Below are 25179 nucleotides of genomic sequence, written 5' to 3' on the forward strand. Positions count from 1 at the left end.
CTCTTGCCAGTGACCTTCTCCATTATGTGCTATCTAAGGGTGTGTCTTCACTACAGGCAGGATCATCGGGCAGCGATTGATCCAAAAGGGGTTGATTTATTGCATCTAGTGTAGACGTGATGAATCGATAGTTGAATGCTCTCCTGTTGACTCCAGTACTCCACCAGAATAAGAAGAGTAGCAGAGTCAGTGGGAGTGTCAGCTGCTGACTTACTGCAGTGAAGACACCACATTAAGCAGACCCAAATATGATATTTCAGCTATGTTACTCACGCAGCTGAAATTGCATAATGTAGGTTGACAGCCTGCGGGAGTATAGATAGGGCTTAAAAGTGATCTAAGGCTGACCTTCCAAGAAGCTTCCAAGCTGTAACTTATAGCTTTCAGTATATTTATAGGACCTGATCCTGCAATGTTGTTCCATGTAGGCAGGCACCTATGCATATGCAGAACCTTATTTGCTTCAGTGGAACTGTGCATAGTCCATGGAGAGCAGCTGGTGGGTCTGGAACACTACCCGGTAGCTGAAGAAATTTTTAAAAGAGCGTATCTTTTTATAACAGCTTACTTTTAAAACAAATGTTCAGAATTCACAGAGAACCAACAAAAGCATTGCTTTATCAAGTCTTCTCAGTGGTAGCCATCCTCTCCTGCATGATTTTTAATGCACTTGAACCTCTGTAATCCAGCAATTTTGGGAAACAGACTATGCTGGATTATGGAATTTTACGGACCATAGGTGTTTGTGTGGGAGGTGTGGAGTCTGGAAGGGAGGAAGGGTGAAGGAGTGTGCTGGAGGTGGGAGTGTGAAGTCTGAGAAGGAGGAAGGGTGAGTGCAGGAGAGCACTGGGGGTGCAGGAGCTGGGTCTGGGAGGGAGGCGAGCCGGTGGGGTAGTTGCCTGGCACCCTACTCCCAAAGGCACATGTGATTCCGCACTCTTCACCACTCATAGGCATTCCCTCTGCATGCTGCTATGGAAGTGGTGGAGGAAAAGCCTCCAAACAAGTGCTCTGCTGCAGCAACAGTATGCAGAGCCCCTTCTTCCTCCCTTGCCAACGTCTGAACTATGGGTATTTCCAGTTCAGGGACGCCCAAATTAAGGAGGTTCAAGTGTAATCCAATATCAAGTATCTCAGACACATGGGAATATATCATTTATTAACTATGATTTCCAAACAACAAGGCAGGTAGATTAACAGTTTCTTATTGACTCAGGTAGTCTGTCTGAGGCAGACAATGTCAGGCTGGCTTAAAAACACTTCTGATGGAGTCTGAGAAATAGGTAAACAAAGGGAGGAAAGGGGCAGACTTTCAGCTTTTCTGTAATACATGTAATACCACAGTATCTAAGAAGCAGTAAAAATGTTAAAACTGTACAAGAGTTTAAACATTTAAAACTTTGAAAAAGTCAAAATGAACAAGAGGGAACATAAATTATCAATATTAGAAATAATTTTATCTGAAATGTCTGGGAAAAAATAATTATTCCTCATGCTGAATTCTCAGAAGTTCAGATATTAGGTGCAGTATAATAGCTTACCTAAGAGTAGAGATAACCAGATAAAAATACCCCCTGCATTTGTGCTCCTGGGATTTAATAATAAGAACAATCCTATATCATTTTCATGTATTCTTAGGTCAGATTAGGAGACCCTATGGCAGTGAGGATTTTGTTCAGCCCATGGAAAATTATGAATTACTTTGCTACTTTCTGGTACTGAAACCCTTTAGGATTGCTATGGTACCATACGAAATGTGACAGGCTGGGTAAATTCTATATCCTGGAATCTCTTTTAAATGTTTGTGGAGTTGATTGGATGGAAATGACAGTTCTAAGATTCCCTAACCTCCTCCCTTTTTTTGCTTTATTTTGGCCAAATCCAATCAAATTTTCAGCAGATTCCTGAGTTTCGTCTTCCTATAATCATCAGGCACAAATTTGATCCCAGCATATCTAAGGAGTTCCAGATAGCAAGCATCATCAATCTTCACCTATAACCTACATTGGTTCCCCACCTACTAAATATCCAATTAAAGTTTCTAATATTGATGTATAAAGCCCTTAATGGTGTAGGCCCAAGCTGACAAGGATGGTGTCTTTTTCCGGGATTTGCCTGACCATCTGTGATAATGAATTACAACAAAAGAAATCCAAATAAGGATCTGAAAAGCCAAAATTTTATCTATTAAATCAAAAGGTAGAACACTGAACACCCTGCTCCTTCTGTACAGGTCCCAGTGTTTTCTATGATGTATGTGCAGCAGCTAGATGCCACAGTGATAGCTGCTTTATAAATGCTCATTTGGCTCGACAGACTACATACACAGCACACACTTGACTTTACTTACTGTAGTATCTCAAGGTCAGTATATTGCTATTCTCCCTAAAAATCACAATTATTTGCTTTTTAAGTGGACAATTCAATATTTTCAGTGAAAACTGTAATGATTGGAAGTCTTCTATATAGATTATTCTACATCAAATCCAGAAAACATTTTAGAAGATACATTTTTAAAATAGCAAAACCATTAAAAATGGAGTTTTTACCTGTGAGTAGCACAATATCTCCAGGAAACACTGTGAGTGACCAAAATGCAGCAGCTCGCCAAAGCACAACCTTCTTCTCTATTTCTGACTGGTCGATAACTGTAATTGTTGCAATGGGAACTTTAGAGGAAGATTTTGGTCTTGACTTTATCTGTATTTCTTTGACTTGACAAGGATGTACTACAGTGACCAAAACATTGTACTTCTGGTCCCTGAAGCAGCAATTTTTAAGAAGCCATAGAGTCTTCTGAAACTTCCAAAACTTTGACATCCCCTGATCTGGTTTTGTTTCAGGCCTGGTTGCAGAACAAACCAGTCTAGCCCTCTTTGATTTCTGCTGGGCTTTAAGGGTTGAATAAGAAATATTTAAAGCATCTTCAGATGTTCGGGCTCTTTTAGAACAGCCTTCATAATAATTATCTACTTGGGAGCACATGATTCCCGTACTCAGTGGTTCAATACGGATCTCATTCTGGAGTTGTTCATCCTCATCACTGACAAGTTCTTGAGAGTCCTCTGCGTTTTCCTGAGAGCTTGTCTGTCTTGTAGGCTCAGGACAGACAGTGTCCCCACCATTCTCTGAACTGAAAAGTTCAAGGGAGCCTGCAGACTCTTGGTGGGGGTCAGACTCAGACACGTTTATGCACGTTCCACCAATAAAATCAGTGTGTACAGGTTGATTTAAAACTACTTCACTTTCTCCACATTTTTTTCCTACATTTGTTTTCTTTAGTTTAATGGCTTCTTTCTGCATTTGATTCAGCTCTTTAAAATGCTTTTGTGCAAAAACAGCAACTTGACTCAATGTCGTTATACTAAGAAATTCAGTACCTGTTGATATTGCAAAGTCTGAACAATCATGTATCGTTTTATTTGTTTTTGAATTGTTTGCTGTTTTGGGAAAAAACATTTCCAGATACTGACTAAGATGTTCATGATGGACACTATGACCATCTGAAAGAACATCTGTTCCCACAGATTTTAAATGTATGGAAATCAGTTTAGTACTAGAAACCAAATCAGATATATCACTGCACTTATCTTCCAGAGATCTGATACCTTTTTCAGAATGATTTGGAAAACAGTCCTTTGATGGTTTTCTGTGATGTCCATCTGTTTTTGTAACTATATGTGGAAGCTGGTGATATGAAACATGGCTCATATTTTTCCACGTATCACTATCTTCAGGTATTTGATAACCACAGGAAGTCACATCAACAGCCCTCTTCAATGTACTGTCATGTGTATCCTTCCCTCCAACTGCAGGTACACGTGGTGCCAAATAATCTTCTGCCATTTCAAACCTCCTTTGTTCATTGTTCACAGAGAAATGATCTCTCGTGTGAACTGTTAGGTCTGTAGGGACTGGTGCCATATGTTCCATATTAGCTGGGCTTTTGCATTTTCCAGAAAGAAGATGGACAGCATGTTTGTCAAATGAAAGGTGGAGTTCTTTCCATGTTTCAGCTGTGGCTACTGAAAAACTCTGTTCCTGTGACACCTCCACTGGGGCTGGAATTATAGGAGCTCCAAAGAAAATATGGATCTGGGGTCTTCCAGACATGCTTTTTGAATTTTTGAGAAAATAAAATTTGAATTTTTGTATTTGTTGCTCAATTACATTAAATGCCACAAAACTTCTTTAGCTTAGTTTCCTGACAGTCTTGTCAAATTTTCAAATAATTCGTTCACAAATGTTATGTTTCTTAAATACTGTGTTTCATAAATTAACCAGCTAAAATTATAAATACTATTTCATATTTTGAAAAGTTACAGATTCATAATACAGAATAATTGGAGGAAGAGAGGGTTCCCTACAAGTTTATATAGAACTACACTGATATACAATTAGACTACTTTACATTTTGATGCTTCTCACTATGAAACATGTAAATGTGCAGGACAAAGAAAAACTAGTCTTGACCAAAATTCACAAGCAGCTAAACCTCTTATGTCTGTGAAGATTCAAATATCATATAATGTACTAATTAAATAATTTAATATGAACTAGTTATTTCTACTTCCATTTTATATTGGTAGAAATATTCCTATATCAGCAATTTCTTACAGCATGAGTACCACTTGATTTCATGTTACAGGGGGAAAAAGTCTCAAATATTAACTATTCCAAAAAAGTTTAAATGTGGTTGATAAATTACTTTAAAATAGAAAAGCTTTCTACTTAACTATATTACTTTTTATCAAAGCAATTGTTTGAAGGTAATATTATTGCAAAATTTCTGATTATTTTTCAATACACACCAAAAAAACTCACAATATATCTGAGTAAGTGCTTCAGCAACCAGTGGTTATTCATGTAAGAAATGATACACTGCCAAGGAAGTTACTAGTCTTTTCTCAAAATTAACAGTGTATTCATCTTATACATTTTTTTTTAAATAAGGACACTCAGATTTCTCATTTGTGCTATGAGTCTTCAAATTCCAACTGTATGTTGGAATAATACCCTACTCCTGATACTGTTCAGAGGTAACTGCCTAATATGGAATTTTGGTGAAGTGTAGACACTTGCTTATTTCTACTGAAAATTTTGGGAATGATGGAACAATGAATCCTGTTGAAGCCGCAAACCATAAAACCACACTGAAGGATATTCAGGAATGTGATTCAGCTGCAGATAGAAAAAAGGAAGACATTTAATCACTTTGATGACAAATAAACTATTTTTTTCTTCATCAATTTCATTTTGTACAGTTATTTTCTTAATTATCCACTAAGGGTCATCAAATACTATAACAAACTTCTTGTGCACATAACTCATAAAATGAGCTGGAGAAAGGCAGTATAATAGTGCTGTAACAGAGACTTGTGAGATTTCAGAAGCTGGGAAAAAATGTATGTTATCATATCCTAAAGACTTTATTATAATGCATACACACAAAGAGGCTGAATTAAGGCTGCAAAAGGTAATCTCAATTCTGAACTTTCTTAACTTCTACGTGCTTGACTTTGCAACCCTAATAATGTCCTCCTATTGTATTTTTTAATGTAACAGTACTCAAAAATAAAACATAAAACTTTAGAACTTACACCTCCACTCAGACCTACTTCTTGTTCAGCCAACTGCTAGAACAAACTAGTTTGTTTATATTGTATAATTATACATATTAGTTATATTATATTGAGATAATGCTAGCCACTTACGTACAATGTCACCTAAAACTTAAAACAGGTGGGTTCTACTTGATAAAGATCTAACGCAGTGCCAGCCAATGCACCTTCATTTATACCATGTGAGTCAGTTGCCACCACAGAAGGTTGATTTTCTTTTTGGTGATTCAGGTTCTGTAGTTTCTGCAATAGTGTTGCTCTCTTAAGCCTTCTGACAGTATGTTCCTACCAGATTCTGGAACACACTTCATATTCTTAAACCTTGAATTGAGTGCTACAGCCACCTTTAGAATTCTACTACTGACATTTTCTTTGAATTTTGTAAAATCTGCAGTGAAAGTGTTCTTAAAGCAAACAACATATGCTGTGTCGTCATCTGAGGCTGCCATAAAACAAAATATTTTAGAATTTGGGTAAAGCCATGAAACAGGGTCTGTACAATTCTCCTCTAACGTGCTCAGTCACAAATTTAATTAACCTTTTTTTTAATGATCATCATCTGTATGGAAGCATGTCCTCTGCAATGATGACTGAAGTACTGAAGGAACATACAAAATGTTTAGGCTATCTGACTTGTAAGTAACTGGCTATACCACTTGCAAAAGTGCCACGTGAATGCCTGTTCTCTGTCTGGTGACACTGTAAACAATAAGCAGGCAGCATTATCTCCCATAAACGTACAAACTTGTTTGTCTTCACAACTGACTGAACAAGAAATGGAACTGAGTAGATTTGTAGGCTCCAACATTCTGTATTGTTTTTCGGGAGCAGCTATTTAAAAAATTCTACAGTTGTAAATTGTATTTTCCTGGTAGAGATTGCACTGTAGTGGTTGGGATAAATTGAAAAATCCCATTTCTTACACCTTTTTTTATTCTGCAAACATTTGTAATCAAATATAAAATTCTACCTCTGAAATGAGAGTGATTGAAATCCAGTTTCCTACTTTTTAACGAGTATTTTCCTTTGGACTCTGCTCAGTCATCCCTGACAAAAACAACTTATCCATGGACTCATTACAATACTTCAGAAAAGCACATTCTTTGCCTTTGGACAAGTTCAGATTTCGCTGTAGGATGGATATTTTCCAGATACTTAACTAGGGTAAGCATATTGCAGGCACCCTCTACGTCAGGAGTGATCCAGCCATTCAACCAGTTAAACTGAGTTCAGTTTCAGAATCGCAGGGCAGGGAACTGCCCACGCTGCAGGTGGGGGAATGGTGTAGGGATAGCTGGGGAGAACTATGAGGAGGAGGCGGCAGCTTGGCAAAGGAGCAGCGGGGGGGCAGCAGTGGTGATCGTGTGAGTTAGGTGGAGGGCAGTTTTGGGGCTGCAAGGGGGTAAGCCTGGGAGCAGGGGGTCAGTTTGGGGATGCGAGGAGTTTAAGCCTGGGGGCAGGGGGTCAGTTTGGGGATGCGAGGAGTTTAAGCCTGGGGGGCAGGGTGGGGGGCGAATCAAGTTTTATAACATTTTTTTCCCCAAGGGAGAAACCCCCATCTCTCCTGGTTTCGAATTGCCCTGAGTCACACAGTCTAACTGAATTGTCAAAATGGGTTTCTGTCTTGAAAATGTTGGGAACCGCTGTTATGCACAGTTTTCTTTCTCACACCTCAAACTACATATGTTGAAAACAGTATTTCCAACCATTACCGTGAGTATAAGTTTGCTTGCTCAACAACTGTTATTTATTTCTCAGTTATAAAGAAATGTTCTTGTTCAAACCGGACAGCAAATGAAGCCTCTAGTCCCCCTCCCTTATCAAATGAGCTCAGGCATTGCTAGGACACAGGATCTGGGGAAAAACTTCCATGAGAATCTGTAAAACCAGCAGCGGCATCAGTTCCACGGTGCTCACAGAGGAATTCATAGTATGCTCACCTTGAAACAGGAAATGGAATCGCTTTGGCTGGGTCTTCAAGTGCCCCTTCCTTACGAATGTCAATGTTAATGAGCAGGTTCGAAAGATGCTAATGAGGCTCTGCAATGGATATGCAGAGCCTCATTAGCAAAATGGCGGCCGCAGCAATTCGAAAGTGCGGCTTTTCGAATTGCGCGCCGCCCGTGGAGACGGGACCTTCCGAAAGGACCCCCTATGATCGGAAGAAGGGCTTTTGAAACCTGGGAGGATCCTTTCGGAAGGTCCCATCTCCACAGGCAGCGCACGATTCGAAAAGCCGCACTTTTGAATCGCCGTGGCCGCCATTATGCTAATGAGGAGCTGCATATTCATTGCAGCGCCCCATTAGCATCTTTCGAACCTGCTCATTAACATGCCCCTTTCGAAAGGAAGGGGCATGTGTAGACCCAGCCTTTGGAACATAAAACAGCTCAGACTTGCTGTAAAAATTACAGTAATTTTCCTCTAATATTCCTCTGATCAGATGCTTTCCTGTATATCAGTTGGTCTACCAGTTTAATTCCGTGTGCATTCTGAAATATCAGATCATGTCCTCTGCTTGATTTTGAGAAGTGTGTGTACTCCCAATATAGATATATGTGGCACTTTACTTACTATTTTTCTCCCCACTGACCCCAAACATTTTACAGTTATCATCACTTTCAGGTCACTTTAATAGCTTCTAATGCTCTCAAAATCTGTGTCTTCTCTGCTGCACTTGCTTCCTTTATACATAAAAGTACATCACCCAGGCTACGTCTACACTACAGAGATCTTTCGACAGAAGCTCTTCTTTTGAAAAAGAGCGTCCACACACAAAAAAGCAGATCAAAAGAGTGATCTGCTCTTTCGAAAGAGCATCCACACAGCCCCCACTCTTTTGAAAGAATAGGTCAAGAATCGAAAATGAAGACTGTTCTTTCAAAAGAAAGACCCTGAAGCGTGTCTACACATTTTCTTTCGAAAGAAGCTTTCAAAACAGGGCGCTCTTTCTGAAACGGTACAGTTTTTCCCTGTAGACAAACTGTAACTCTAGAGTGAAAAAGATTGTGTAGGAGTGTGAGAGAGAGGTCAGGCAAGGCAGGAGTTAAATCAAGGCCTGTTGGCCCAGTCAGCCCACCCCGGTTCACCTATGGCCACAGTCAGGCCTGGAGGGGTATAAAAGGAAGGAAGCCAGCCCAGTTTGGAGCTGACCAGCCAAGAGGCAGAAGCTGCCTCTGAGGCAGCAGGCCCCAAGCCAGAGCTGCCACCCGGTCAGCCGCTGGAGGGTGCAGCCCAGGACCCTACCCCGGGCATTGAGGGAGGTGGGGAGCCCCTGCCAGGGAACCCCTCTCCTGCCAAAAGGGGGAACTATATTCTTGGGGCTATGCCCCAAACTTAACCCATAGATTCCCAGGTGGGGCTGAATACCCGCCCAACAGGCCCTGGCCAGGGGGCCTAGCCACTAGGCCACCCAGTCCCAGGTGCGAATTGCTCACAGATACGTTACAGAGATAAAAAGGGACTATCAGTTGTCTTTTGATTATAAACTAATTGTTGGATGCAGCATTAACTAGGATAACTTCTAAATATAACAAATTCAATACCCCTTGTAAAACTAGGTTGAAAACAATATTTTAATCCTGATGGGATAAAAGGCATAGACAGCAGGAAGGAAAGGCTTTGCTTCAAAAATATATGTCCACAAAAGGCAAAGCCTTTGAAATTTTTGTGAAATTTGGAATGTAGAAATATGTAAACATGTTTCTATCATATCTGTGGAAACCAAAGTGTATACCTCTGGAAAATCTGGTGAGAAGACCTGTAGTTCCAATATTTTCATCTACCTCAGGAGAGAAAGACTGAATGAAATATGAATGAGTCTAAGTTATTTTCTTCTGTTCTCTTACCTGTTTCAGAATTTCTTGGGGTAAGCTTCTACTAGGAAAAAAAAAAAAAGAGTCCAATGGATGGTGATTCTGAGATAGTGTCTATAGAACAACTGTGTGCCCACCATGTGATTCAGTTCTTGGCAAATCTTGATGAGGACATCAGTAGGACAATCTGGTTTCTGGAGAGAAGGGATAATTAGATCAGATATTGTGGCTAGAGAGTGATTGGTTTACAACCGAACAATGCAAGAAGTATCTCTCCACATATTCATATTTTAAGGTAAATTGGCATTTAAAAATATCACCAAAATGTAAAGTCATCTTAGTGAAAATGAAAACTGAACAGCAGTGTGGGTTCACATGGCAGTTTAAAGTAGTTTCCAACAGTGCTGAGCTGAGAAACAGAAAAACAATTTTAAAGAGATAAATTAAATATATAATTTTCAGCATTAATTTCAAGTATGAAAAAGAAATATAACTTAGAAAAGTGGCAGTGTTTTACACCATTTCCAGCAGTTTAGCGAATACCATCTTTCACACATATTCTGTCGGCAAGATGATTGTGCTAAATGACAGTCACATGGATTCAATCAATTAATTGCATTGTTGAAGGAAAGATATTGGTGAAGAATTACATGCAAACACATGCAGTTCCTTTATTTTGACCATGATTAAAAACATAGGATCTAGATTGGTTTTTAATTCCCAAGGTCTATCATCTTTAGTTTTTTGAATGAAGTACTGCATCAACACATGAGAATAAAACCGCAAAAGGTAAAGCTGAAGAAGATCAAAATTAGTGCCTCTCTCTTAATGCATGTGAACGTGAACTGTACGTGAGCTGTGTATCCCAGTACATATGAGTATTTTAGATGAGACGTAAAACTGAGATCCTTGCAGACTTGTGGTCTTTAAAAGTTCCATTGCATGGATTTTGCAAAATTTCAATTCTTATCAAAATTCAACAGGTGAGACAGTCTCTCACTTCTTTGTGCACAGTGCCATGTGTGGTCACAGAATTTTAGGGGAAAAAAGGAGACTTGGTTCTTGCCCTTTAAAAGTTAAATTTTAAGTTCAGACATAACACAAAGATAAAAATAAAGAGGGGACGGGAGGACAAGGTTTACAGCAATATGATTACATACTTCTTTTGGTTTGTTGTGGGTTAAATAGCTCAGTTTTAAATAACTGTGCTTACTGCTTATAAATTTGTGTGTATATGCCTTGGGATACATGAGAGAAAGATTCCCTGATGACCTGTGGTAGGCCGCTCCACCACTGATAAGGGCCTGAGTTAGCTACTCCCTCCTGTCACAAAGTACTGTGATTCACAGCTAAGGCATATTTACTCTGGCCATGGAGAATACGAGCTGAAACCTATTAACTCTGGCCAGTGGGCCACACAGCCTATGAGTAGGAGCTCATAAAAATTGACTGTGGCCACACTGCCCTGCAATGAAGAACTGAGGTGTACTGACTATGCCTCTAGCCACTAGAACAGGTGATCTGGGTTGTTGGGCATGACCTGAGTGATATAACTGTAAGGCTACTGTGTCATCGCCCCATCTTCAAAGGTTGGGCATGAACAGGTCCTGTGACAAATGTGGTAAAGGAAGTGGGTTACATCGGAACACAGGAAAAAGGTTGATAAAGAAAGTTCCTGAATTTCTTCTGGGAGGAGTTCACATGTGGAAAAAGTGATAGGCTTCTATACATAGGTCCATAGGAGCACACATAGCGGTCAAACTTTGCTTTAGATGCAAGATGCTATATAAATACACGACTACAGTATTTTCAAAGCCATTTTAACAAGTTCTCTTCTTTAGACAACTGCTTCTGTATTACTGCCTCATTTATTACCTGGTCTAGTAATGTACACATGCCTTACATAAACAAAGAGGGATTAGAATCATAGAATACTAGGACTGGAAGGGACCTTGAAAGGTCATCAAGTCAAGCCCCTGCCCCCATGGCAGGACCAAGTACTGTCTAGACCATCCCTGATAGACATCTATCTAACCTGTTCTTAAATATCTCCAGAGATGGAGATTCCACAAACTCCCTAGGCAATTTATTCCAGTGTTTGACCACCCTGACAGTTTGGAACTTTTTCCTAATGTCCAACCTAAACCTCCTTTGCTGCAGTTTAAGCCCGTTGCTTCTTGTTCTATCCTCAGAGGAAAAGCAGAACAAGTTTTCTCCCTCCTCCTTATGATGCCCTTTTAGATACCTGAAAACTGCTATCCTGTCCCCCTTCAATCTTCTTTTTTCCAAACTAAACAAGCCCAATTCTTTCAGCCTTTCTTCATAGGTCAGGTTCTCTAAACCTTTGATCATTCTTGTTGCTCTTTTCTGGACCCTTTCTAATATCTCCACATCTTTCTTGAAATGTGGTGCCCAGAACTGGACACAATACTCCAGTTGAGGCCAAACCAGTGCAGAGTAGAGCGGAAGAATGACTTCTCGTGTCTTGCTCACAACACACTTGTTAATGCATCTCAGAATCATGTTTGCTTTTTTTGCAACAGCATCACACTGTTGACTCATATTTAGCTTGTGGTCCAACCCCTAAATCTCTTTCTGCCATACTGCCTTACTTGTTTACTGCAATAGCAAAAGTATTGTCAAGAAGAAAAGCATCAGCCAGCTGCAGATGGGGAAATAAACTGGGAATGTTGGCAGGATGTAAGACTATACATGCATGGGGGCATCTTAAGACATTACACGAAATACTTTCCTTGAAGTAGATTAACAAGATCGTGATCTGATGATTTTGTCAACTTTTAATAGAGCAACAATATGTTATTCACATTAAGATGTCATTTGCTCTAGCAAGTTACTTATTTTGAAACAAATTATTTGGTACAGAAAAGTGCACTCAGAATAAATTATGATGTATACTGAATGTCATATATACCACTGCTTTAAAGATGTCTGTACTTTGTTAAATGACAGAGGACAGCATTTTTCAAAACATCAGAAGTCTCTACTATGGGCTGGCAAACTCTCCGTTACCTAATGTTTTAGTGACTTTTCATTAATCTGTCACATTTCTTCTCCATTTTTCCCTCTCATCTTTGCCGATAAATCCACATATCTGCATGTAAATTCAGATAGTCTCTTGTATGAAAGCATTACTTTTTAGCCTCATTTTACACCATCTACCCTCTATATTCCCTTGAACCTTGTATCCTTATTCTTTTTCTGTAGTAAATATATTACAGCACAAACATGGAATTAAACAGCAGATGTTACAGATTATGATTGTGTAAGATAAAAAAATAAATTCTATCTCATTTCAAGCTTCCTGCACTGAAATTTTTCTTACATTCTTTTGAACTTTGGAAAGTTAAATGGAAGCATTATCAGCCTTTGTTCTATGGAATGACTCCCTCTAGTGATGCCACAATAAAACAATATGCTTTGGCAATACTCAACTGATTTACTAGATCAAACACACTGAACTTTGACACCACTAATGAACTCTTCATAATCAATATCCATCTGGAAAGGTATGCAATATTTTAATAAGGTTCTGAAAAAAAATCTATGTAAACCTGTGTGCGTGGGTGGCCTTTTAAAACAATTCTCTTTGGTAGGTAGCTCTATCACTCATTTACTTCAGTTTCAATAGTGGGGTACTAGTTCTCTTTACATGTTTTGAACTCAAATAAGTCAGAAAAACAAAACAGAATTTATTAATAACACTGCACACTTACAAAAATGATCAAAAAGCCATCCGAGCGTCCCCTGATATACCACTGTCATAGACCTAATGCATAGTTACGAAACACTTTGGCTATGTGCACACAGCCTAAAGAGTTAATCACACTAAAGATAATAGGACTTGAACCTCAGAGGTACTAGCTGAAACCTGAAAGCCCACTCCATTACTCCAGTTAATGATTATACCTCTTCTCCATTTGCAGAAGAGTGCTGTACTCATACAGACCAATGGAACCATAACTTCTTATCTCTGAAGTTGTCAGAGTCTGATTGACAGGTCAATGATCTATTAAAACAGTAACTGCATCAGCAAGTTTTGCATTTGCAATATCCTGCAACGAATTATTGAAACTGCTATCATATCAGATCTGACAGACTACATTATTTATTCCATCCCACACAATGAGACACTCATTTAAAAAAAAACTCTTCTGAAGCCACTATGCCAATGCCATTTGTTAGCATTTATAAAAATTTGTGACCTGTCTAATACAATATTCAAAGAAGTTTTAAATATCTACAGTTTAAAACAGCTAGATCCTAAACATCATGACATAAATGTAAAAGTCACTATACATGCCTATTTATCTATCTCTGAATGCACTGAAACTAGTATGTAAATCATCAGACGTACGACTGGAACCTTTAAAGGGGTCTGACTCAAGCTGAAATGTAATTGGAGTTAGGTGCCTAACTTTAAGTCTCTCAAATAAGTCACAGCTGCAATATTGATTCAGAAGGATTATTCCCCTATTTCAAACAAACATACATCCACCACAGGTGAAAGTTTCAATATCTACTATGTAACAGGCAGTTTGTCTGTTTGATCACAAACTCCTGAACAGTAAGAGCTAGGATTAGGGTTAAATCCCATTTAATTAGTTAACCAGTTAAAAGTTACGTTTATGTTACGTCCTCATGCAGCAAATCACCAAATCAAGTACAGACCTCAAAACTGATATAACTGAATGAATGTTGAAAGAGACTGCACCAAGATGAGCAAGAAAAATTGGATGAACCTGGGCAGGATTGCTTCCTACAAAAGTTACATAAAAAAGATAAAAATGGAGAAATTTGGAATAGTGCTCTGTTTTGACACAGAAAAAACAATGCTTAAGGTTTGGAAACTAAACAAAAATGTTATTGGAAACCAAATAGACTACATCCCTATTTTGTTAAAGCATAGCAAATTATACACGTTTATAGGAATGAAGAAAAAATACTCAATGGAATTCCTATTTTTAAAAAAATTAACAAAAAAAATTGAGATAAATTTTAACAATCCCTTTTTAAGAAATCTGAAATTAAAACTTAATAAAAACACTATTTTTGAAAGACACAGCAATTTAAATGAAGCACGTACATTTGCCTTATAAAAAAATTGAGGACCTGAGCAACATTGGGTAAATCTGCCAGATCATCTATAACATAGAATATCTTCAAAAATCGGTAAATTAAAAAAATTCTTGTGGAAATCTATCAAAAGAGATCAATAGGAAAAAAATTGGTGTGCTGTATAAAGCTTAATTGTTCTTATTTATTACATTTTGTGAAAATACCCAATGTCATTGCACTGGAAGCTTTGATTTGATTTCATGATGGCAATAGATTAAGCCCACAATGTGAACCCCTTTACTCAAGATGGTTTTACTAACATGAATAGTTCCATTATATTTAAAAGGAGCTATGCAGATTGAGCCCAGCTGAAGATTGGACCTGGTCTGGTTAAGTGCCTTATAGATAAATTACAATTTTCCAAGCACTTGTAAAAGGTGGCAGTGCTTTATTTTATCTTTAGTCTACTGTTACTTCCTGGCTTTTCCCAGCTTCAGTTTAAACAAAGATAAGATCAAACTGAAGTTCTATTGCCCTTGCAGAGCAAAAGGACTTAAGTCTTCTTCTTACTAATTGTTTATTGTACTTTCAAGTTCAGTTCAAAGTAGGAGTTAAGTCTGCAGCGGAGAAAAAATAAATCTGTCCTAGACAGTGAAAGAATATTAGGTTGGTCAGGTAATGGGTCAGCTACAAGGAAAAAAAAATCAGTGGGAATGAAGGGGTGAGAAATCACTATGGGATTTGTCTCAGTGGGTACATCTACAAGGCATGCTGCTGCCCACAGGGTCATGCAAATGAGGGCACTTGACAATGCAAATGAGGTGCTCATTTGCAAATTGCAAACTTTATTTGCATATTCTCACTTGATGGCTGTCCCGGCAGAGGCTGCTGTCGCCACAAAAGAAGCCATGTAGACAGGGTTCTGTCGACCAAAACCCCTCTTGTCAACAGTCCCTTATCCCTCATTTTTATCAGGGATAAGGGTCTGTTGATGAAGGGGGTTTTCAACAACAGAACCCTGTCCACATGGCTTGTTTTGTGGCAACAGCAGTCTGTGCTGGGACACCGATCACGCGAGAGTATGCAAATGAGGTGCATGCTTTGCAAATTAACTCTTCATTTGCATTATTGAGTGCTCTCATTTTCATGACCCTGCTGGGAGCTGCATGCCGTGTACACATAACCAGTGGGATCAGGGCTAGCACTTAACTTGTACATAGCTGCATGGCATATTGGCATCTCTCTCATGTTGACCTTTTGTTCTCCGGAAGTAAAACATAAATTAAAAAAAAAAAAAAAAAGGTGTGTAGCTGCTGTGACTGCTGACACAGCCTCAGGTATGTGAAACAGGTGTAACCAAAGCACTGACTTTTCCCTGCATCTGCAACATGGGAAGAGCTGAAAGATGTACCATTCATACGTACATACTTGTACTACTCACACAGATAAACCTGTCAGTAAGCATTTCAGTGGAGTGGGCCATATTGTTAAAGACCTGAGAATATGCATCTTACAACAAAGAGTCTAACACCAGATTACAAAGGGAAACATGTGAACTGCAGTTTATGCTCAAATCTGATACTTGGAAACTTGGTCTTAACAGAGACAGCAATTACCTTATGCGTTACAAAGACAGCTTCCCTATCTTTGATATTCGTTGTGGATCTCAGGCAAGACACTTATAGTTAGTAATTTTCACTCACCTCCTCCCTCCACTTCACTTCCTTTTTCTCTCCTATGTATCTGATTTGTCAGTTTTATTTCAATGTTTTTGGATCTCTGTGTTACACAGTCATCATGCCAATTCACTTTCAGCAACATTTCCAGTACAGCACTATCTCCAGATCTGAACAAGCAGGTCTGCCCCATGAAAGCTCATCACCTAATGAATTATTTGTTAGTCTTTAAAGTGCTATGGGACTGCTTTTTTGTTTTGTTAGGATACAGACCAACACGGCTGCCTCTTTTTTACTATTCATTTCAATAAGCATTCATATACCCAATGACAATCCTTTCAATATCAACACTAGTAACTGTCCCTGCTCATGAGTTCAAATAAAGGAAAGGAAGGCTCACGTTACAAAGATCTAAAGTGACTGCTCATGTTGGCACCACAAGTGAGGTAAGGTAGGTAGCGTAACCCTATTTTTTGTCTCCCCCAAACTGAGCCATCCTGTGGAGAGAGATGCAATGCCAAAAGAGCACACAAGTATCAGCAGGGGGAATCCAGGTAAGAGCACACAGGTGATCATATTTTGAAAATCTGTTGAACATACTAAGTCACGTCTCACATGGGCAAAGCACTGAAGAGTACCAGTCCCATCACTAGACACAGAAGTCAACCACAGATATGCAATTTTAGCTAAATCTATTGCATAGCTAAAATCAACATATTTATGGTCAGCTAACTTGTCTGTCTTAACAGGGGAAGGTCAATGTGAGAGTTTCTCCGTTCAATCTTCCTTACTCCTTGTCTCTCGTGAGGAGTTCAAGGGTTGACTATGACCCCTGAGAGCTCAATTTCATTCCCACATGAAATTACACCCTGGCAGATCAACCTTGGTCATCCATGGTAGTATAGATAAGCCCCTTGGAAGGGAGTGGAAAGAGGATTTTGGATGCTCTGCTGGGGAGCAGCCAGTGAGAAACAGTAAGGAGTCAAAAACCTCTGTGTGCACACATTACAAAACTGCATAACTTTGTCATCCCTGTCCTCCCTTATCCCAACACCATGGTCTGTCACCCCAACGCAATGCCTCTTACCTAGCCATTAAATATAAGCCTTTGCACAGAGATTATGACCTTAACTACTCCACAAAATCACTTGGTAAAGTTATTCCAGAACAGCTACTCTGGACATGCCATTGTGGAATACAAGTGACTTGATTTCAGTTTTGCTGTAATAAGGCATAGCAATTATTCTGCAACAGAGTGTTCACTTGAGGGACATTCTGGCTGTGTCTACACCAGTCCAAAACTTTGAAATGGCCATGCAAATGACCATTTGAAAGCTTACTAATGAAGTGCTGAAATACATATTCAGCGCCTCATTAGAATGTTGGCAGCCGCGGCACTTCGAAATTCATGCGGCTCGCCACTGCGAGGCTGGTCCAGATGGGGCTCCTTTTTGAAAGGACCTAAGGAATAAGGGGATTTTGAAGTTGCCGGGGTCCTTTCGAAAAGGAGCCCCATCTGGACGAGCCGTGAGGTGGCCAGCCGCATCAATTTCGAAGTGCCGCAGCTGCCAGCATTCTAATGAGGCGCTGAATATGTATTTCGGTGCTTCATTAGTAAACTTCAAAATGGCCATTTGCATGGTCATTTTGAAGTTTTGAGCTAGTACAGACATAGCCCCTCTGTGGACAGCTATTGTGGAATTTATTTCGCACTACCTATGTCAGTCTTCCCACTTAGATAGTATCTACATCTATTACTATTTTTCTGTGAGGTACTTCTTCTAGAAAGAATGAAATTGGCTCCATGTAAAAAGTACTTACACCTTTCACTGAAATTCAAATCTACATTAAAAATGCATGGAAAAGCCATTTATTTCTAACAGTATTAATTCCCTCCCTCAAAATTATCTACTTTGTATCTAATTTTTGACACTGGCTAATAAAAGCAGATTTGCTCCAGATAATTAAGTGGCATTAGGGAAGTACAGCCATAAAAGTATAGCCACACAGCCATAAAAGGGCATATTTTTACAACTTTGTTTTCACCAAAGAAACACACTTTCTATACAAGGAACTCTTCTAACACTGCATCAAGTGAATTTTATAGCACTCTTGCAGTATAAGCAGCAAGTTCAAGTTTAAACTTGCACCAGGCAGTGGTGTCAGTATATGCCCAGAAGTTTCACATATTCTAAAAGAACAGTCAGTCCAGAAAACAGAGCCCAGGGTTTAAAGCTGACATCACTGTGAATCACTCCTTTAACTCCTTCAGGCAGTGATCTTACCATTATAGTAGCTTACTGAATAGGAAATAGTCCTTGAAAAATATATATACTTACTTTTTAGATATTTTCAGTTAGATTAACTATAGTAGACCCATCAAATATTCATTTAAAAGGAAAAAAGCAGTCAAGTAGCACTTTAAAGACTAACAAAATAATTTATTAGGTAGAGAGCTCATTTTTAATTATCTTTTGTTTATTGTAAAGGATTTTGATCAAGTGGTTCCTCAGTTTCTTAGAGTGTGCTGCATAGATGCTCGCTGTAGTCGGTGCAGTACATTGGTTGGGTTTTTCACTGTCAGTCCCTTGGGCACAAGGTTCATTTTCTTGTATTTGGAGAGAAAGATGATATCTGTCTGGATCTGGGCGAGTTTTTTTCATGTAGTTGATGGATCTCTGTTCCAAACAGCCAAAAGTAGAGCCTTGCATGTTGAATAGTAACAGAGATAACCTAATAAATTATTTTGTTAGTCTTTAAAGTGCTACTTGACTGCTTTTTTCTGTTTGACAGTATATAGACTAGCACGGCTTTCTCTCTGCTATCATTTAAAAAGGATATTTTATGGGAATAATGCTACGAGTTTTGAATATTCAAACATCTAAATATTGTTTACATAGAGACAACTGAAATGGCTTCTTACTGGTCTTTAAGGCCGCGTCTACACGTGCACGCTACTTCGAAATAGTGTCGCCAACTTCGAAATAGCGCCCGTCATGACTACACGTGTTGGGCGCTACTTCGAAGTTGAAATCGACGTTACGTGGCGAGACTTCGAAGTCGCTAACCCCATGAGGGGATGGGAATAGTGCCCTACTTCGAAGTTGAACATCGAAGTAGGGCATGTGTAGACGATCCGCCTCCCGCAACATCGAAATAGCGGGGTCCGCCATGGCAGCCATCAGCTGAGGGGTTGAGAGACGCTCTCTCTCCAGCCCCTGCGGGGCTCTATGTTCACCGTGTGCAGCAGCCCTTAGCCCAGGGCTTCTGGCTGCTGCTGTGGCAGCTGGGGATCCATGCTGCATGCACAGGGTCTGCAACCAGTTGTCGGCTCTGTGGATCTTGTGTTGTTTAGTGCAACTGTGTCTGGGAGGGGCCCTTTAAGGGAGCGGCTTGCTGTTGAGTCCGCCCTGTGACCCTGTCTGCAGCTGTTGCTGGCACCCTTATTTCGATGTGTGCTACTTTGGCGTGTAGACGTTCCCTCACAGTGCCTATTTCGATGTGGTGCTGCCCAACGTCGAAGTTGAATGTCGATGTTGCCAGCCCTGGAGGACGTGTAGACGTTATTCATCAAAATAGACTATTTCGATGTCCCTACATCGAAATAAGCTATTTCGATGTAGCCTGCACGTGTAGACGTAGCCTAAAAGGAGTAGCTATATTGCCATCAACTAAGCAATGCCTTTGCTGAATCCTGTAGTGTCACTTGCAGGATTTTTCCTTTTGAAAAGAAAAAGTGTTATTGATTTTTGTTTTGCAATACATCCAGCACAAATAATTAAAGAGACATGAGCATACAGCAACCACTACAAATAACATGAGTTAAAAATCCTTTAGAGCAGTGACCTTTCAGAGAATAAGAGATAAAGGTAAAAAGTCAGTGAAACAACTGAAATACGTACGGCGGGGAGGAGAGATGAAATGTTCAAATCTTTGACTGTGCTTTGTATCAAGTCTTCAAGAAAAAAAAAGTATCAAGGTGCTCTTTTCTCATACAAGAAGTGCACATTATGAGACAAAATTTTCCAAAACCTCAGTTTTGAATTAGGTGGTTTTGTTGCCCTTCAGAATGGAAGATTAGTGCACTTTTATCTTCCAGTTATGTGGATGGATACTAGTTTGGCAAACTAGTTAAGTTTTAACAGAAAACAGGTAACTGAGAAACTGTCACCACAGATGACTGTGCTAAAGGTGCCCTTTTAAATTTTAGATGAAATTAGCCCCACTTCTTTTTGCTTTTCTTCTAAATTTAAACTAAACTCTGAGCTCCTAGGCAGTGACACAAATGTTGTTGAAACAAATGCACTTGATTTTATTTTCACAATAACGTCACTGTATTTTTCTCCATTAAGCAAAACAGCCGATTGTCAGCTTCATGCATTGAAGACTGTTGATATCTTTGATCTGGCCCACATTTAAAAGTTTTGCTGGCATACTACTGAAAATTAGGTGTCTGACACAAAAAAAAAAAAAAAAAAATCACACTCCTACCTGGCATAGATATCCTTACAAAAGCCTTAGTATAGTTGTAGTGATACTGTCAAGAGTGTCATTTTGCTGGCATTTATTTTGTTTAGGGTACTGGTACAAGTTTCCCTAACAAAATATATCTTCTGCTGGTAGGGATGTGTCCCATACCTCAGTTTTGTCAGAAGGTGGAAAATGGGTGATTGAGGATAACCTGTTCTATTTATTTCCCTCTGAAGTACCTGGCATTGGCCACTCTTGGAATACAGGATACTAGGCTAGATGGACCAGTGGTCTGACCCAAAATGGCTGTCCTTATGACCACAAAGGCCTCTATCATCTTCATAGGTACAAAAGGTGTGAGTTAAGTCATTCTCTAGCTGTCCACTCGCAACGAAATACTCACGGTCACTTGAGAATTACAGACCACCACGTCCTCACCTTGAGATACCTACTCTTCAGCCGTGGACAACCGATAAAACCTCAGGATAAAAAATATTGTATGCTATCTTACATTTGCCTCTAAAGAACTGTCTTCTCAAATGTTCTGTACAGTGACAAGCATGTTGTCAGCTCTCAGCAAACAAACTTGATACTGAGAAATCCCTGTTGACTAGAGGCTAGCAGTAGTACAAAAGCAACTTTTATGAAACCACACCAACATTTCACTTACTGGTTTAACTTGCTATATGGATAAAATACATGTTTCAATTTCTTTTGCTCACCGTAAATCATTAAAATGATAAAAAGCAGTGCCTAGTGCATAAAAAAGTCTCAAAATGCACCAGAGACAAAACAGAAACTCGTCTCTACATAAACTGTTTCTAATAAAGTAATTAAATCTATTGGCAATCTAGTACAGTAATTCTCAACTGTTCCTCACTGTACCTTTTTCAGGAATCTGTTTTGGTTGGGTAACCAAGTTTCATCTCACTTAAAAACTACTTGTTTACAAATATCAAGCATAAAATCCAAATGCCACAGCACGCTATTATTGAAAATTTGTTCTCTTTTTTACAATATAGTTATAAAATAAATCTATATTATACTTACATTCTGCTGTGTAGTAGCCATATAAATATGCCATTGCATGAAATTTTAGTTCATACCGACTTCACTTCATAGTTTTTGTTAAATGTAGTCTGCTATAGAAGCAGACAAGTATCTAAATGAGTTAATATCTCTCCTGGAAAAACCTCTGTGTACCCGTTTGAGAAACACTCATTTGGCACCAAAGGCAATATCCAGTCTGTAAGTGTGTCTCCTATGCAGTACTAATATGGTACTGTAGCTTTGCTCTTCTATTCAATGGCTTAAACCATGTGAAATAACATTTATATGTATTACTTAGCAGCTCTTTCTAATCCTCAGATATTCTGAAGCATATATCTACGGGAAAAAGTGAACGGGCCTATTACATTTTGATCCGTCTCTAACTCTCCCATACATAGACTCACCCAGGAGACTACTTTGTAAAAATCTCTTCTATTAATTTACTTCCTCTCTTCTGCCATAGACTTTTAGAATACTAGAGCTGGAAGGGACCTCAGGAGGTCACTGAGTCCTGTCTTCCGCACTCACAGAAGGACCAAGCACCATCTAGATCAGGGGTCTGTAACCAAAATAGCGAGAAGTGCCATTTTTTTCAAATTCGGTTACAAAAATCAATACTTCAAGAACCGCAGTGCACGTGAATAAGAGACAGTCCTTAATAAATAACATCAAAACGTACTTTTTGTAACCCCTATTTTAAGAACAGTGCACACACAATGATTTGTACCAGTTAGAAAGTTTAAGTTACTTTCAGCCCTAGATTGGACCGAAAACAAGGACAAGAAAATGCTGTGACTGGGGACGGGCTCTTAAATAGGAAGGAGCAATGTTTGCATTAACACTCCATGCCACCCCCGCGGCCCATACACCTGCCCCCCATCTCCAGGCTTTACCCATCTCTGCTCCAAAATCCACCTCCCTATCTCCAAGCTTTACCCTCCATCCTGCCCCACTGTCCCCAGGCTTAACCCCTCTCAGCCCCAAACCCACCCCTTCACCCCCAGGATTAACCTGCATCTGCTGATGAGCTCCTCCAGCTGTGTGCACTGCCGCTGCTCCTCTGCAGCCACTACCTCCTTCTCAGCAGGGCTGCATGGCTCTAGCTGGGGTAGACTCAGCCACCCCTCTCATGAGCTTAGAAATTCCCCCACCCTGCCACTACTGAAATAATGGAAATAAATTTAATTGGTTTAATGGCCAGATCCCTCCCATCACCCTGCCAGCCATTAAACCAATTAAATTGTGTTCCATTATTTCAGCGGCAGCAGGGCAGGGAGTCACAAGGATTCTGCAGCGGCAGTGCCTGGAGACGCAACTAACTCCTTAAACAGCTGCAAGTGGCTCTAGAGCCACAAGTTGCTGGCCCCTGATCTAGATCATCTAACTTGATCTTAAATATCTCCAACCATGGAGATTCCCCTACCTCCCTCGACAGTTTATTCCACTGCTTGACAACTGTGCCAGTTAGGAAGTTCTTCATAATGTTCAACCTAAACCTCTTTGCTGCAATTTAACCCCTTTGCTTCTTGTCCTACCCTCAGTGGTTAAGGAGAATTATTCTTCTCTCTCCTCTTTGTAACAACCTTCTTCTAAGTATAGGTTGAACCTCTCTCTTGTCTGGCACCCTCGGGACCTGACTGGCATCAGACAAGAGACTTTGCCAGATGATGGGAGGTCGATATTTTCTAGCACACTATCAACACTTCCACCGCTTACTGCGCTCTTAGAAGACATTTGGGGTAAATTACAGCTAAACAACTGCACAGAACACTGAAAGCCGAGACTGGTGACAGTAAACAAATTTTTTGGGACCATGGGCAACTTGGCCACACCCATGACAAATGGTCATCTGGCTAACTAAAGTCATGCTGGAATATGGAGCTCACCAATGAGAGAGTTCCAGATTGGAGAGGTCCAACCTATGCTTGAAAGCTGTTATGTCCCCTCTGTCTTCTCTTTTCCAAACTAAACAAATCTAATTCTTTCAATCCTCCTTCATAGGTCAGATTTTCTAGACCATCAATCATTTTTGTTGCTCTCCTCTGGACCTTCCTGCATTTCTCCACATTTTTCCTCCAATGTGATGCCTAGAACTGGACACGATATTCCAGCTAAGGCCTAATCAGTGCAGAGTAGAGTGGAAGAATTACTTCTCATGTCTTGCTTAGGACACTACTGTTAATGCATCCCAAAATGATGTTTTGTTTTGTTTTTTGCAACAGGGTCACACTGTTGATCTATATTTAGCTTGGGGTCCACAGTCACTTCCCATTTTGTGGGTGTGAAACTGATTGTTCTTCCCTAAGTGGTGTACTTTGTCTTTGTCCTTATTGGACTTCATCCCACTTACCTCAGACTATTTCTCCAGTTTGTCCAGGTCACTCTGAATTATAACCCTATGCTCCAATGCGCTTGCAACCTCTCACCCACAAACATTATAAGCATACTCTCTATGCCATTATCTAAACAGTTTATGAAGATATTGAACAGGACTGGTCCCTAAACTGATCCCTGCAGAACACCACTTGTTTGATTGATGGTCTCTTCCACCATGACTGTGAACCATTCATAACCACTGTCTGAAAACATTTACCCAACCAGTTATGCACCTACCTTATGATAATCTCATCTACACTGTATTTCCCTAATTTATTGATAATAAGAAGGTCAGGTGAAACTGTACGAAATGCTTTATTAAAGTCTAGGTGTACCACATCTACCACTATCCACAAAGCTTGTTATCCTATCTAAGAAAGCTACCAGGTTGGTTTGACATGATTTGTGCTTGACAAATCCCTACTGATTGTTACTTATTACCTTGTTATCTTCCCAATGTTTGCAAGTGGATCCCTTAATTATTTGCTCAATTATCTTTTCTGGCACTGAAGTTAAGGTGTCTGCTCTGTAGTTTCCTGGGTTCTCCTTATTCCCCTTTTTATAGATGGGCACTATATTTGCTCATTTCCATCCTTCTAGAATCTTTCCTGTCTTCCATGACTTTCCAAAGATACGCAATGGCTCAGATACCTCCTCAAATCGGCTATGACAGTATTGTAGGATGCATTTCATCATGCCATGGTAATTGAAGACAAACATTTAGAAGTAATTTTTAACTTGTTCTTTCCCTATTTTAACTTCTCAACCTACCACCTTTTCTCCACTATTCACTATTGCAGAAATCCAATCACCACCAACCCTGCTCAAAACAGAAAAGTCGTTAAGCACCTCTGCCATTTCCCCATTTTCTATTATTGTTTTTTCCACTTAATTGAGAAACAAACCTACCCTGCCCGTGGTCTTCTGCATCTAATGTCTGTGGAATGTTTTTGTTTTAGTTTTTATATCTCTAGATAAATTGAGCTTGTTTTGTGCCTTTGTTTACAGTCATCTTTTATTATTTGACCAATTTTCCACTTTTTATAGGGCTCCTTTTGGATTTTTAGATCACTCAAGATTTCCTGCTTAAGCCAG

At 39.6% G+C, this 25179-nt stretch overlaps 1 protein-coding gene across 2 annotated transcripts in view; it reads right to left on the minus strand.

The window, feature by feature from the left end:
- SHLD2 (shieldin complex subunit 2) overlaps nt 1-25179 on the minus strand; it is a 57917-nt gene that overhangs the window by 28500 nt on the left and 4238 nt on the right. For both annotated transcript variants that reach the window (XM_075000098.1, XM_075000099.1), the window contains exons 2-3: nt 9470-9630; nt 2550-5181 (exon numbers count right to left, since the gene is read on the minus strand). In XM_075000098.1, coding sequence (XP_074856199.1) covers nt 2550-4113 — 1564 coding nt within the window. In that variant the 5' untranslated portion in view covers nt 4114-5181; nt 9470-9630. The remainder of the gene's footprint in view (nt 1-2549; nt 5182-9469; nt 9631-25179) is intronic.

This window comes from Carettochelys insculpta, chromosome 7 (assembly GCF_033958435.1).
Source record: "Carettochelys insculpta isolate YL-2023 chromosome 7, ASM3395843v1, whole genome shotgun sequence".
Classification (NCBI taxonomy): Eukaryota; Metazoa; Chordata; order Testudines; family Carettochelyidae; genus Carettochelys; species Carettochelys insculpta.